This window comes from Eretmochelys imbricata, chromosome 4 (genome assembly GCF_965152235.1).
Source record: "Eretmochelys imbricata isolate rEreImb1 chromosome 4, rEreImb1.hap1, whole genome shotgun sequence".
NCBI lineage: Eukaryota > Metazoa > Chordata > Testudines > Cheloniidae > Eretmochelys > Eretmochelys imbricata.
Window position 1 is genome coordinate 61487858 of NC_135575.1, and position 16410 is coordinate 61504267.

General features: G+C 40.6%; 1 protein-coding gene across 1 annotated transcript in view; it reads left to right on the forward strand.

Moving 5' to 3' along the window:
• FHIP1A (FHF complex subunit HOOK interacting protein 1A) overlaps positions 1 to 16026 on the forward strand; it is a 49425-nt gene extending 33399 nt beyond the window's left edge. The window contains exons 6-11 of the mRNA XM_077815366.1: positions 2580 to 2659; positions 4133 to 4320; positions 4846 to 5892; positions 10919 to 11097; positions 11380 to 11518; positions 15776 to 16026. Coding sequence (XP_077671492.1) covers positions 2580 to 2659; positions 4133 to 4320; positions 4846 to 5892; positions 10919 to 11097; positions 11380 to 11518; positions 15776 to 16026 — 1884 coding nt within the window. The remainder of the gene's footprint in view (positions 1 to 2579; positions 2660 to 4132; positions 4321 to 4845; positions 5893 to 10918; positions 11098 to 11379; positions 11519 to 15775) is intronic.
• The last annotated feature ends 384 nt before the right edge of the window (positions 16027 to 16410 follow it).

A 16410-nucleotide genomic window follows, 5' to 3' on the forward strand; every position in this document is an offset into this window, starting at 1 on the left:
CTTCTTTGTTTATAAGAGCAATTTTGTTCATTTGTTTTGTTTGGCTGTGTATTTAAATAATCAGATTTCCCTCTTCTCTGCAGCATAGGCACCTTTAGTACACCGGGTTTGTCACAGGCTAAGGCTACAATTTTGCAGACAGCCCCTTGTTAAAATATTCACAGCATATCACTGTAGGTAGCTCGTTGATGAATATACTGTAAATCAGTGCTTCTCAAGCTATCTGATGTGGGGGACCGGCAATTTTTTTTCCCAATGTGCGCGCAGACCGGTAGCCGATGGCTCGCACCACCACTTTGAGTAGCACTGCTGTAGAGTAACGTGTGGTATAAGTTCAGGTAAAGCCAGAGAATTAGTATGTGCATTACATTTGTGTAGTAGGGACAGCACCTTGGACTAGAAGTGTATTTAGGAATGGGAGTGCATGCATCTATGGATATATGTTGCTGTTACTGCATTTCAGAGATGGATTAACTCTGAAAACTCATAAACAGCTTTTGTAGACAAAAAAATGCAGATGTTGTCTTGGCTAATCATAATTACTGTTCCACAGGCAAAGGAAATGGGTATTGTAAAGAATTCTCCAGCCCTGAGCAACTCCTGAGCCCTTGGCCAGAATGGTTCTGTGATACTCAATGAGTTTTCTCCAGTATAGCTTGGCCAAGTACAAACGCTAGAATTGCAGCTTTTTGTGGGCTTCCATAGAACAAAAGCTGCACACATTATTATTGCTGAAAAGACTTCTTAATAATTGACGGGATTAAATTTACAACTCTTTTGGCCACCTATCCATACATATAAAAACCGTCCTCTGTTTCCTGCTAGTACATTTTACATACTTGTTTTCCTTTAATGAAATACAAATAGACTGTCTCTGCTTATTCAAATGCATGTTGCTTTCTCATTTTTCTTTACAACTCTATTAGGAATGCAAGAGATGGTTCTCTATAAATAACACGGTATTTAGTGTAAATAATGTGCCTTCAATAACATTTAAGGAAGTCATTTTGATTTTCTTTAGCAATCATTATTTTGAACCCTTAAACCACTTAGAACAACTCTCCACAAATCACAATAAGGAAACAAGGAGAGCTCCTCACCAATCTCTTCCCTTTATATCCAAAACACCCCAACTCTCTCCCTAACTACCGATCCCTCTCTCTACCTTTGCAAAGACTTGACTTCCTCCTAAGGCTCCTGCAATTGTCCTTCAACCTACCCACCTCTGGGAAGAATCCCACTTTCCTGTCATCTCCTCATATATTTTCTCACCGCCGCCTTCTCCAACTCCCTACACAGTCACAAGGTTGTGGCTGACTAGTCTCTTCCTGTTGGCTTCCAATATTACTGATAGTACCTAACCTACCTTATACTTGTACCTATCTTTTATTGGACCGACTTCTGTTGGTGAAAGAGAGAAGCTTTTGAGCTACACAGAGCTCTTCTTCAGGTACAGGTGGCATTTAAATGGGTCATGTGATAAGGATTTCCAGCAGGAGTCTGTTAATTGCTCTGAGCAAGAGTCAGGTACTGTCCTCTTTCCTTGGACTAATGTTCTTTTACCTGCCCAACTTAAGGACACCTCTGTAGTTCTTCACCAAGACAGTGAACGTTTTTAGAAGGGTTAAAGCACATATGTGTAATTTAATGCCAGCGAAGGTAATTTTGAAATTCAAGTTCCCAATCTCCCTTCAGTCTAGTGTAAACTAAAATAGGTACTGCAACATCATAAATAACTTTCACCCTGCCCAGCAACCTCAACACTTTTGTCCTGGATAAATAAACAATTAGCCTCTCCTATACATATAGGGTCAGTCATTCATTACCAGGAAACATGCTGCTTTCACAAAAGAGGTTTCTCTCAGGGTATGTCTACACTAGAGCTGGAGACATACCGTGCTAGTTGTGATTGAGGCAGGGTACTAAAACTGGAAGTGTACCTGCGCTGGTGCAAGTGGTGGGCCAGGCTAGCCACCGCAAGTACATAGCATTTTGGATAGGATTGTACTTGAGGCAGCTAGTCCTCATTTTTATTTTTAGCACACCAGCTTTCAGAGCTAGTGCACGTATGTCTACTTGAGCTGGAATTTACACCTTCCAGCTCTAGTGTAGACATATCCTTAGTTTGTGAGATAACTGAACTCTTTCCAGCAAAGGCCTTCAGCTGGTCAAACTACGTGTGTCAGAGGTAAAAGCTATGCTTTATCCATTGAGTTGGCCAGAGTCCCTTTGTTGCTGAAACCAAATTAAACTGAATTGTCTAAATTAGCAAAATTCCTTTGAAAGGTGTGCTATTTCTCACTTTTCAGTTCTTGCAAACTTTTCTCCTTCAGCTTCTTAAAAAGCAAATTTCTGATTTGTGTGCATTTTATAAAAATATATTTTGGTGTATGTATAACTTCAGGCATCTAATAAAATCCTACCGGGTGCTGACAGAATGAAATAAGCATACTTTCAGTCTCTGATAAAGCACTAAATTCAGGCTGTGCTTTCTATAATGCAGAATTAAATTTACCTCATGGAAGGGAGGAAAGTTACAATTGCCAGATCAAAAACTGACTGTGTATATCATTTTCCAGCTCTGTGTGGTATCTTTGGCATTGTTCAGAACACTCATCGGCTTACACTGTGAAGATGTGATGTTACAGCTAGTTTTAAGGTAAAAACTAATTCTAATTCTCCAGTAACAAGTCTCTGGATGTACAGCTAGAGCTCTTAAAAGGAACAAGCAAACAAATATAGGGATAAAACATATATGTTCCTGACACAAATATACCAAACCAAGAGAGGCACAGTTTATATATCCTATCATACCCAGGCACAATGGGAGACACTGGTTTTCACATATTCTTTTGTTGTAATTTATTTGTAGAAAAGTGGGGGAACAGAATCCACGGATTATTTACCACCTCCAAATGTTCCCTGGTTCTAAATTTATAATATTTTTTCTCTTCTGAACATTTTCTCTCATGAATTATAATCTGCTAAATACACTATGAAGCAGGGCTATATTTACTTTTCTGTAGCTTTCAAACCTTTTTACTCCCCCTTGCCCAGGAATTTCTCAGATAAATTCCTGACCTGTTGTACCCCGGGGTAGAAGGACATGCTGCTTTAATTGTGCAATGTCCCCTCAGTTTACATTTTTTTTTATTTTTCTAGCTGCTTTTCTTTATTCTTTTTATGTTGTTATTTTAACAAGTGTGGTTGGCATGTCTGTTAGAATTAGATTAGATTGGATCAAATCAGGTCACTGGTAATTAATCTCAGATGTATTAACAGTGACCTAATCAGATCATTAACTCCATTGGAAATCCAGGGGTATTAGCTATCTCTCCGTGTCTCTTTCCCCTCCCTCCAATACAACTTACACTGGGATCCCATCCAGTCCCTGCTGGTGTATGTGGGTACATAAGTAGGGACTGAACCAGATCCTTATATAACTTTGTGGGGAACTCAGATTTGGTACGATTCCTCCACTGACTTTTAACAGAGGTGAGTGCTACATTTATTTTTGTATTGTGTTATTTATTTGGGGAATCGCTTGTTATTAAACACTGATTTACTTTAAATGATAAAACACCAATCTAGTTAACCCCTAAATCACCCTAAGAAACAGAATGCAAGTATGTGCTATGTCCGCTCCTCGTCCTTCCATAATCCCTCCTGTGCCCAAGAGCTTTATATGTTGATTCTTCCCAACAAAATGACCCAGCTGGACTTCTTTGTTGCTAGTCCCTTCCCTGACATGCACTGCCTCAATTTGCATTTATGTGCTGGCTCTTTCTGTGGACTGGGCTCTCCAACCCTTCCTCCCTAACTCATCCTGAATAGATCCAGACAAACTGGCGCCCTCTGGCATATGCCCCTCCCTGCCCACATTTAGGACAATGCTCTGACACAACCCTGGTCTAGTGGTTTCCTGTAACTATGCCCACAGGCATTTCCTCCCAGGAGTGACTGTCCTTCCCTTCCTCCTCTACGCTGGAGCCCAGTGTAACTCATCAGACTCTAGACCTACCTCAGAAAGCTGTTTTTAGGGAGATGAGAGGAGAATTTTCCACATAGCTACTCTCCTTGAAATACACAGAATGTTGTTGTGGGCATGTAATGATTGGCTTTGTTGTTTCAGATATCTGATCCCATGTAATCATATGATGTTGAGTCAAAGATGGGCTGTGAGAGAAAGAGACTGTTATTCAGTATCTGCTGCTAAACTGCTTGCTTTGACCCCAGTCTGCTGCTCTACTGGGATTACACTGACTGTTGAAAACCAATCAAAAGATTACATCCTATGGACAAAGGCCACACCCAATGCAGGTAAACATTGGGCGTGCACTGTGCTGTGGAGGGTTTGGTTTGGAATATCCTCAGCCTAGGGTGGGAAAGTGAACATAATTAATATAAAAAAAGTGTATTTACTATTAAGATTTCACAAACAATATGTAATTATTCTGGATTGGAGAGGGCTGGCATTTAACTACTCCCACATGGCAGCTCTATCAAATCTGTATTGTAAAGAATATCCACGTTGGATGTACATTCACAAAAACATGTGTGAAGATGTGGCTACATCTTATGCTACTCGAGGGGCAGTGTGGTCTGATGGATTGGGCTCCAGGCCGGTCTCTCAGAATTCCTGAATTCTAATGCTAACTCCGGATTAGACACAGTCATGAGCAGCCATGAGCAAATCTCTTAACCTCTGTGCCTTGGTTACCCATCCCCTTTGGGTGCTTGAGGCAAAAGTATCTTCCTGCCCTTCTTAGCAGCTGCCTTGCATTATTGTAGGGAGTTCAGATGGATTTTTTTTATCATATTATGAATACTCTTGTTTTATCTCAGGTTCTTCCGTAGGCTATTGCAAATCTATGTGCATTGTGAAATATGGAAGAGCTGTGGACATCAGTTACCTGCAGTACCTGTGGGAAGCTGAAGCCATCATTCTCCACTGCATGAAAGACTGCCGGGTTTGGTCTGCCCCATATGATGGGGAAGACCCTGACCCAGACACCTTTATCCAAACGCTGGCAGAGGAGAATAGTAAAAGTGTGGAGCACCCTATGTTCCGACTCCAGCAGCAAACTTCCAGTAACTGCAGTTCTTCTCAAATTACTCCATTGGGAGAGAAGATACAGTTGGAGCTGGAATGGGATGACAGCTACGACACAGGGATTTCTCCTGGGTCTGATGTGAGCTCACCCCAGCCTTTTGATGATCTAGGGACTGTAGAGAGACAACTGCCTGCAGAGCCACCGAAGCACATTCAAGAGATGAAGAAGAATGCAATCATGCTTGTCAGAGGGTCTTACATAGAAGAATCAGATTTTCAGGATGATGTCATGGTTTACAGATTATGTGCCCAAAAGGATACTCAGGATGATGACAATTCCAAGGAGGAAACTTTAAGTACAGCAACTGAATCTCAAAACACAATTCAAAGCCAGCCCATTAAGAGGTCTTTGAAAAACTCACATCCAGACACAGACTTAAAGGAACACAATAGGAAAAATTCAGGTTTGCTTCAGGATGTAACAAAGGAACAAATAAACCAAAAAGCTGTTGAAACAGACCGACAACCAGACTTAGAGCTGAAACTCTCTCCTCCAGAAGCAGATCAAAACTCAAATGTGAGGCTGCTGAGCCCAGATAGTGAGGAATTTATTGCACAATATGACAAAATTATTGAAGAACTGGATTCTAACACAACAGGCTTGTTAGAGGAGCAGAAATTGTTGACACCTGATCCTGTATCTCCAGTGGAAGAGGAGGAGGACTTTGAAAATTTTTCAGCGGACACTCCTTCTACAGAAAGTATACTGTCTCCATTTGGGCCAAAGGAGGATACGTTTTCCAACCATCCTGCAAGGAGCCAGAATGCTGCATTTACAGGTGGAATTTCCTCATTAATTAATTTCTTTTTGATGTTCTTTTACCATGTTTGTTACGGTTTATCAGAGCCAACCAAGAACAGGATCCCATTGTAACCGGCAGTGTACGAATATCGAATAAGAGACAGTCCATTAACTAAGGAGCTGACAATCTAAATCAGTAAGAAAGGAAAAGGGTTGGAACACGCACAAGCAGAAGAATAATATGATGGCAGTGAACATCAGGGTTAGGTCCATGGGATTTCTGGTTTGTTTAAAAAACCCTTTTAGTGGGGGGGTCATGGTAGAAGGAGAAAGGAAAGGAAAGGGCATTCGTGGCCATGAGAGAGATGGCAGGAGAGGCTGGAACAACAGTCAATCAGCAGAGAAGAGAGTTGTTAACCAATATGAAGGTCAGAGGGGTAACATGAATAACAGTAACCTAATATGGCATTGTTAAATTTAATGTTATTCACTGTGATACAATATAACTATGCCAAGAAAGTGTGTGGTGCTGTTCTTGGGCTGAAGTTTTTGACCTTCATATTTGTTTAGTTTATGTTATAAAATTTTAGAACAAGACCAGCACCAAACAACTGTCCTAACCACATCATTCCAGGGAACAATCCTGCCATTGTGAGTGGTTGGACTATCTGACCTAATAGAATGAGTGCACTTAAAATGTCCCATTTCTGCAACTGCTTTGCTGCCTATACAGCAGCATGTGCAACATAACAGAAAAAAAAGCTTATGCTCAAATAAATTGGTTAGTCTCTAAGGTGCCACAAGTACTCCTTTTCTTATAACAGAAAAGTGATAGGCTGCTCTGCCACCTTTTGCTGCTATTTTGCTTTTGTGCACCAGGTGGCAGCGCTGTTGCCATTTCTGCATGCACCTCTCTGCAAGCAGGTCTAGGCACCTTGCTTTTCAAATGTCAATGGCACCCTCACTCTTGTGTTTTTCTCTTGTGCCAGGTATCCAGTGAAATTTGGCCACAGAATTATATCTAAATCATTGGGAGGACACAATGTATTCAGGCGTGCTTACCCACAGCAAAGCCTGTAAGGGCTGACTCTAAATAACTCGGGATACATTAATCTTTTCAAAAAGAACAGGAATACTTGTGGCACCTTAGAGACTAACAAATTTATTTGAGCATAAGCTTTCGTGAGCTTCATCGGATGCATGTAGCTCACGAAAGCTTATGCTCAAATAAATTGGTTGGTCTCTAAGGTGCCACAAGTACTCCTTTTCTTTTTGCGAATACAGACTAACATGGCTGCTACTCTGAAACCTGTCATTAATCTTTTAGTCATTGAAATGCAGCCTTTGAAGTGTGGCCAGCAGGCCTGGTGTTCAGTCTTTAAGTATTTGAGGAAGACAACTTGGTTTTCAAGTGCATTTGCCACTATTGCTGTGATGAGTTCTCTGTACCAGGCACTCAGAAGCTCCCCTCATGTCCCTAGGTCACATCTGGCTCTGTCAGTCTCCTGTCATTCCCTGTCAAACATAGTTCAGATACTTTGGTCACATCCCTTTTTGTCTGTGTCAAGTCCTCTTCTTCCCTTTCAGTTCCTTTCAAACAAAGCTTTGCTACTACCCCTCCCAAGCCGTGTTTCTCTCTCTTTGTCTCTTCACTCTATTTCAAATGGTCTTTTAACTGGTGCCGAGTGGGGAAGACACTGGCAAAGTTGACTTTGCAATGGGGGTTACACTATCACTCATACAAATGACATTTCAGCCATCTCTCTGTTACTGTACAGAAATAGTATTTTGCATATAATTTGGATCCAGTATTACATTATGTGTTGGTCTAGGGCTCTTATTTGACTGTGTCAACTTAGTGTTATGGGGCGCTATTACAGGAAGGAGCTTTGTTCTACAGAATCAAATGTCAAAACCAAGTTTCCCACCACCAGTACATCCCACCAGTGTGTAGACATGCTGCTCCACTACATGACTTGTACCTAAAGAAAGACGCTGTCATATGGATGTGGCACTGATGCTGGACTCTTGATTTAGAAAATGGTGGCTGTTCCTTTATTATTTATTTGCAGTATAAGATTGTTAAACATAAACCTCCCTCCCTCCATGCCACCCAAACAAGGAAACTTCAAGAATAGAAATATGTGGCAAATAAACTTTTATTATGGGTAAGTCCCCCATATCTCCAGGCACATGCATTAGACCCGTGTAAAATTTTTTAAAAATGTTCTAATTAGTTTGTGTTTTTCCTTTTGAAGCTTATAAACACCTGCGGAGCTGCTCGGATTGTTGCTCTAGTAAGGTTCTGGAGGACCTTTTATTTTTCCCGATTTGTTCATATGACAGAGACCTTCTATGTATTCTGGTCAAGTCTCATGAGGTGGTTTTCAGTTGTTGCTGTAAGTGCCTGGCTTCAGCCTTTGCTGCTCAGATCCCAAGGCTGACTTGGAATCGTTAGCCTCGATACACCTTCTCTTGGAACCTCTTGTACAGCTGCCTTCATTGCACGGAGGGGTGGGGCAGGGGGAGTGGAGTGTCGTGTCCCAGCAGGTTTCAGAGTAGCAGCCGTGTTAGTCTGTATTCGCAAAAAGAACAGGAGTACTTGTGGCACCTTAGAGACTAACAAATTTATTTGAGCATAAGCTTTCGTGAGAATGCCGCCATGAATGTGAGAGAAGGAAGGGGCAGGATGATCAGATAATGCAGGCAGTGCGGGATGAGGGCTTTTTATGTATCCCAGGCAGGCAGTGTTGGGTGAAGGCTCTTCATGTATCTCAGCAAAATATTGAAAGACACCTCCATTGGTGGTATTGCAAATGTAGATAGGATCCAAATTAGTCACTGGTGTTTTAACCAGCGGTGAAGTGGCTCAACCTTCTCGCTTGTCCTTGGGCTGCATACAAGTACATTGTCCTTTTGCTGAGGTGGGAATCTACCCCACCCCCTCACTGGCTTGCCACATACTAACTGTCCATGTGGACCCTGCTGACATGCATTAACAATTCATTAGTGTACTCTGATCTACCCTGCTTTGAAATTAGATAGATTCACACCCCAGCTTGCTACAAACCAAAATCTCATTGACATTTCAGCTCAGATCTCACTGTCCTCAAATCCTTATGTCATAGTCCTCCCGGGCTTTGTAGCAGCACCCTAGGGAGTTCAATCTTTTTCTAGTTCGCAGAGAACTGGAGAAGGGAAGCACATCCAGGATGTGGGGTTTCCCCCAGCAGTCTCATCTCAGTCTTCATAGAATTTGTGGTGTAGCTCCTTGGGCAGTTTCCTGCCATTTTGCTGCTGACACAGAATAGTCCTTGGCCTCTCGGGAAGCCACCCCCTTCTGCCAGGGCTGCAACTTCTTATTGCGACTGTTACTGGTCCACCATAGAATCATAGAATATCAGGGTTGGAAGGGACCCCTGAAGGTCATCTAGTCCAACCCCCTGCTCGAAGCAGGACCAATTCCCAGTTAAATCATCCCAGCCAGGGCTTTGTCAAGCCTGACCTTAAAAACCTCTAAGGAAGGGGAGTTGGCCAGAGCTGGGGAGGTGGCTACTCTGTCCCTTAACCCTGTGTTTTAACCACTATGTTATGTGAATTAGAGTTGGGTGACATAGTAGTTAAAAGCAATACACCCCTGGACCCATGTCTACACTAGTACTTCCACTTGTGCTCTCCTCAGTGGGGCTGTACCAATATCAGTAGTGAGACGTGTTTTAGAAGAGAGCTAGTGTAGACCCAGCCATACTGTGCATCCATGGTAGCAGTAGTTCTAAAACAGAGTGGTCTTTGATCCTCAGCCATGCCCTATGCCTGATGGGTGGAGCTGCAAAGGAGTTATTTGTGGTTTGGTTCCTTGATTGCTGGGCTGCCCAGGGATTCCTTTTGGCCTCCAGCATAGTTTAGAACAGCCCTACACCGTTGTTGTAAACTGCACCCTGTTATCCAGGACATTGAAGGGGTTGGCTTGCCAGCAGGAGCTTGCTGGAGTGCAGTTACCTCAGTTACGTTCTTTCCCCCAGGTATACCTCCTATGGCATGGGTCACAGGAGGTAGTATAGAAGTTGGCTATGCTTTGTGCAACCGAGGGATTCCCTCATGTCAAGGATCCCCATGTGGAGAGAGTTTGCTGGCTTTCTGGTATTCTCACACTGTGGGAGTTGTGCAGAGGAACCAGAGTTGGATCAGGGCTGAACCTTATACTTAAGTAACTTTTATAGACTGTTTCCTGTTGGTCTTTTTACTGTCTCTAGCTACATACCTGCTTTGTCATTTAGCAGTATGTACTAATCCATATTCATTTGCTTAACTCATGTTCATATTGGCAGTCTTTGCCAGGCTTACGATGAAGGATATGTACATTCATTGTAAATAGTTCTGTATTTTAGTGGCTATACTGTAAAAAGTGTACACAAACCAACACTATTATTTAGAAGTGACATTAATCTGATAAAGCCTACATCTACCAATAGCCTATATTTATGGCTTCCGCACTTTGTGTGAATTTTTGCAGTGCAGAAAATGTTTGTGTTGTGATACAAATTAGTCCAGGGTTGGGTTTTTTTATGTTTTGAAGCAGCATTTTTATAGTCCCACTAAAATACCACTATGTATTATGATAATGTGAAAAACCTACCCATAATTTACCCTGTCCAGTCCTTCTGTAGAATTAAGCTAGAACGGTAATAAGAAGCGTGACCCTGCTTCATCTGAAATCTTTGGAAGCACTCCAAGTAACTTCAGTGGGAGTAGATCCATAGAACATAACATGCTGGATTAAATCTTTATTGGCACATGTGAGGTAGAATAATTATGCATGCTTAATATACTTTGAATGTCAACTGATTGGCTAACCAGTCAGAGTGTCCCTGCTCATGGTAGGGTTAACAAGAGATTAAATCTATTCAAAGCTGCATCTTCTGTCTGTTCAGACCTGGCTTTTTTCCTGTTGGCTTTTAATTGGCATGTGGGAAGTCTGATTTAGTCAGATATGGAGATTTAAATTCCTTTTCAAATGCTTATTCCCCTGATTTTAAGATTTTTCCCCCCCATTTTTCTTGTAGGGCCATTTATCAGCGTAGTGCTGTCAAAACTGGAGAATATGTTGGAGAATTCCTTGCATGTTAACTTGCTGCTCATTGGGATTATTACTCAACTGGCCAGTTACCCGCAACCTCTTCTTCGTTCCTTTCTGCTCAATACCAACATTGTATTGCAGCCTAGTGTACGGTCATTATATCAGGTACTTCATCAATGCTTCATTTCATGCTCAATGCAAATTTTGCCAGTAATTCTAGTGCCTTGTTTACCTGTTTTTCAGTTTGTTGCTGTGTATTTGCTTTCCCCTACCTGTTTGAGGACCTCTCTGTTTAGTTTGATGTTTTAACTGTGCCAATGCAAGGAGCTGGAAATTAACTACCCAACTGGCATTGTTAACAGTCTCTAATTTAGAAAGAGCGAGACTGAGGTTTCAAGCCATAATTTCAAGGATAGTATTAAAAATGTACCATTCTTATTTTGGCAGGTGCTGGCATCTGTGAAAAATAAAATTGAGCAGTTTGCATCCATCCAAAAAGATTTTCCAGGCCTTCTTATACAGGCCCAGCAGTACTTGCTTTTCCGAGCGGACATGTCTGATGTGGCTCCAGAGTTACTGACCAAAGGTAAATATCAACCACTTTCACAGAGGTGTATGATCTAAAACACTGACTTGCTTGTTGTCTGCCCTATTTCCCACAGAAAGATAAAAACAGCAAGAGGGCATTGTGCATATCACCAGCCAAATGTATTTCTGTATCTGTGTAACTTTAAAGGGACAATCCTAAATTTTTAGGCCACAATATGTAGATGCATCTTGAAATTATCTCCCATCTGGAAATTCTTAGTGTGTTTTATTTTAGCACATGAAAACTTATTTCTGAAGAGTAACAGAATAAGGTGTTGGCATGACTTGCTGTCAGACTGGCCGAGTACATGGTTTATGGGGAGGGGTTGCATGTGTGCGCGACCTCATTTTATTTTACTCTCATTCTAAGCAATGCATCAGCTCTTTTTTGATAATTCTTGGAGAGAACAGTTTCAGAAATAAATTCATTGTGGAATTCTAGTAGATAAAACCTTATAGGCTGGACTAGAATATCTTTAAGGGAGATAAATATGAGCTGGAAATTTTTGATTATGCCCTTTTAAATGGAAAGAAGCAAGTTAAAAATAAAATGCAGTACTAGGAGGGGCACATCAAAGGTGGTGGTGAGTTGGTGCCACCTCAGGGCACAGCACTCCCACTCTAGCTGACTTTTCTAGCATCTGCTGCTTTTCAGGTATGCTGTGTGCTACACCTATTTTCAACGGGCTGTCAACCATTAATGTTTTGTACAGTAAGTCAGATAATAAATTTAAAATGTAGAATCCTCTTTTCTAAATGATAAAATTCCTCCAGCAGCTGATGGGGTTAGGACCTCACAGTGTAGTCTGAGTTCAGAACTTCAGATGCCAGGTTTTAGAATTGCTGCTGAGTAGTCAGCACTGGGCTCCAAGCTTCCATTAAAACCTGACTTTCACATATGATGGGAATGCATAGGATCTGCTGAGAATAGTAACCATAGTGACAGCATGGCACTAGTTAGCAACAGAACAGGGTTCAAGAGATTCTATTTATTGAATCATTATCATCAATCATTTGGAATGAGTATCCCACTTGTTCCTACATCAGATTTTTTGTTTGGCTTTTCATTCATGTGTGGGAAGCAAGGGAGACTTTTAAAAAATGTTTGTTTAATTGTTTTTTTCTGAGGGACTTAATAATTTTCTTCAATTCTAATCAGCATGGTGTCAGCTTCTAACATTCACAGTATGCATACTCTGCAAAATCATAGCCTTTCTCAGGCGGCTACTTGAAGCATTGGTCTGTGGAAGGTGCATGCTGTAAGTGAGATGTTTATCACAGAGACCAGTAGGGTTTAGAAGTCAGGTTCCAAGAACAGTAGATGAGAGAGCCTTACAATTAGGGTGCACTGTAGCTGGCATGTGGGATGCAAGATTAGAAGCCAATATTTAATGGCTTTTTTTTTTTAAAAGGTACTTGTCAATAAGATCTTTGTATAATACATTCCTAACATAACTTCATTCATCTTATAAGTGTTATGCTTCAAAGCTCTCTGTTGTAGCTATTCAAACCCAGTGAAACTGCTTCATAAAACAGTCTCTGATTTTGGCATTTATTTATATTTTCCTGTTTTACATTAGCATATTTGTGGGTTTCAACGTTTGCCGAGTCCCTTCATTGTGGTCATTATTCAGGAACCTGAAGCAGAGGCTGCTCGGTCATTTGCCTGTAACATTTTCTCCTGCCCTGTGGCAGCCCCTGTAAAGAACGAGCCTCTTGACTAATGCTTAGAGACTAAATAAATATCTGGATAACTGCAGTTTTGGCTCTTAGCCAACCTAGCAATGCCAGCAATCAAACAGTAATTCTTGGGGCAAGTTGCCTCCCAAGTACATCAACACACCACATCATTATATTGATTAAGAAATGTAAGGTTGAAACTGTTACAGTATTGGCAAATAAAATATGGTTGGACTTTACGAGATTATTTCAGGAAGCTAAAATGAAAATCCAGTATTCTGGAACGAAACTTTCTCCTAGATTCCCTTTTCAAGTTGAAAAGTGAAAGTGATGTATAACTGCAAGCACAACAATCTTTCCTGATTCTTCCTACATTATTGAATATAGTTGACTTCCTACAGGATTTAAAATTGAAAAACAGAAACTGATCCCATCGGTGAAAACTAATTCAAATCATAGGTGTTCAAGAGAGGGGATATACTTGGATTGCAATAATGCTGTAAGAGTTCTAGGAATGATGGAAAACTTACATCTCTGCTTATACTGAAATAGTATATGGTGAAGGGAAAAGTCTATTTGATTTGAGATTGCATATGTAGAGGCATCAGGTTATAAACCAGGTAAGTGACACACACGCTCTACCTGTGTCCCTGGTAAAAACACATCTGGAATATTAGACCTTTTCAGTCTCTGTGCTGTAAGATTCTATATTGTGTACAGTTCTGTGCACCTGAATTCCAGAAAAATGGAAATTGAGAGCATTGAAATATTTTGCAGGAATGGGTATATTTGGATGAAATTATTCAATAGGAAAAAAATCAAAATGTTTAGGCTTTTTACTTTTAATTATATGTAAGTATTAAATATATTTAATATGCATATAAAAATAGTTCATGTTTTAATATAATATAAAAGTCAAACTAAAACATTTTGATGGCTATTGAGATGACCTCTCTGAATTTCTATTTTGCAGGCAATCTCAAAATGCTTGTTTTTTGTTCCACTTCATAACTCCCTCCCCCTCCAAAAATGTTGGAGTTTCCTATAGAACAGAACTTCTGGTTCCCGACCAGCACTAGTTGGGAGAAAACCAGAGAACAACACAAGTGACTAAAGTGACACAAGTGACTAAAGAGTCTGGAGGGTGAGAGTTATGATTAACTAGAACTAAAAAAAGTATAGCTTTACCAAATTATTGCTAAGGGATGAAAACTTGGATTATCCAAGTATCAGAAGGATATACACTAATGTCCGTAAACTGAGGAAGGGGAAACAAGGATGGAGAAATATAGAACATAGGAACTGCCGTGCATCAGACTAGTGGTCCATCTAATCCCATATCCTGTCTCTAACACTAGTTGGCTGGCATCAAATCCTTCAGAGGAAGGTGCAAATAACCCAACAGTGGAAAATTATAGAATAACCTGCTCATACTTTAAGGGAAGTTTCCTCCTAACCATATCAGTTAGTGGTTAGTTTATGCCCTGAAGCATGTAGGTTTAATCCTTACATTTTTTTTTTTTTTTTATGCAGTCTCATATAACAGTGGACATTCTTAGTGGTCACGTAAATGACTAATTACATTTAGAATCCTGTTAAGCTCTTAACCTCAGTAACATTTTGTGGCATGAATTCCACAGGCTAATTATTTATGGTGTAAAAAATAAAGTACTTTTTACACGTTTTGAGTTTGTGGCCTTTCAGTTTCATTGAATGTCACTTAATTAAAATGTGGTTCCAACTGGGGCTGAAATTAAAGTGCTGCTGCCTTTTTAGTTTACTACATTTAAAAATTTTGCGTTACTTACTTTGAATAAGAGACTACTCTTGGTCCCAATCCTGGGATGAGCTCTGTGATGGCAGACCATATAGGTGTCTGGAGAATGTGTGGTGTTCTCATTTATTTTTAAAAATTATCTCCTGCCTGTTCACAGGAAGATGGTAACCTCCAAGGGGAAAGCTCCAAGAGGGACAGCGGTAGAAAAAACTGAAACTTCATATAGTATTTCTTAAATAATGTGTTTGAGCTTTGAAGAGTTGTCATGAAAATTTACCTGCCCAGGCCCATAACTCCACTTACCTGCTTTTCCAGGGTGGTGATGGGGAAAAATATATTTTGTCTATCCAAAACATACATAAATACTAATGCCAGGTAAGCAGGAGAGTAGACTAGTGCAAGGCTGTATTATTTTAAATTATACTTTGGGAAATTTTTTTTCCACGCATAAAATGCAAATAACTGTGATTTCCCTTTTTAAGGGTACCTTCATATATGTTCCTTTCCATTACTCTGCCTTCACTTCCATGTTGTTTCTTCCCACTGGCAGCTCTCAGCTACCAGATTGCTAAGGGAAAAAAGGGAGCACATGGGGAGTGGGGGTGGGGAATAACCCCACATGCCTATCTGAGCCTTGATCATTCTTTTTTGGGAGGGAGAGAATAGAATTTGGGCCACACGGTGTGTAAAAACATTGCATTTGATACCAGTCATAGAGTGAATACATCCTCGAGCATGCAGTTTAAATTAGGTTTGCTTACTGGTCAAAACTGATTCTTTTTTTCTTCCTGGCTTTAGAGAACATCCAGCACAACAGCAGCACAGGGAAAGGAAGAAATCTTTCTGAAGCTTCCCAAACCCTGCTCCAGCCTTTCTTGGGACACAGAGCAAAGAGAGTAACGGCTCTTCCTGGTATTCCCTTGCCTGTGAGGAATAGCGTGCTGGCAGCTGCCCTTTTCCCAGAGTTTCTGAAGGAGCTAGCAGCTCTTGCACAGGAACATTCCATCCTGAGTTACAAAATACTGGGTGATGTTGAGGATTATTATTAGTGTCATTTTTACAGATTTTTTTTTTTTCTAATAGAATTAGCAGATTTTTAAATGCAAAGCTGCTTACAAAAGAAAGTTCTACTTTGATACTTCCTGACAATACTTGATCTGGGAAAAAATCTCATTCCATGGTACCTTTATATTGGGCCTTATGACTTCCAACTGTGCAACATACTCATATGATATATTTCTGAGGGGTTCTGTCATTTCGAATATGTACCCCTCTTCCCTTGTGCATATACACAACTTCCTTTACCTCACTGCTCCTGTTTTCAATTCTGGCCGAGAAAATTGGGTTGCCTAGAGGGAGAAATACCTGATATGTAAATATATATGAAAACTGCACAAAATTGGTCAAATAAGCCTTCTGTGTTAAGGACCAAG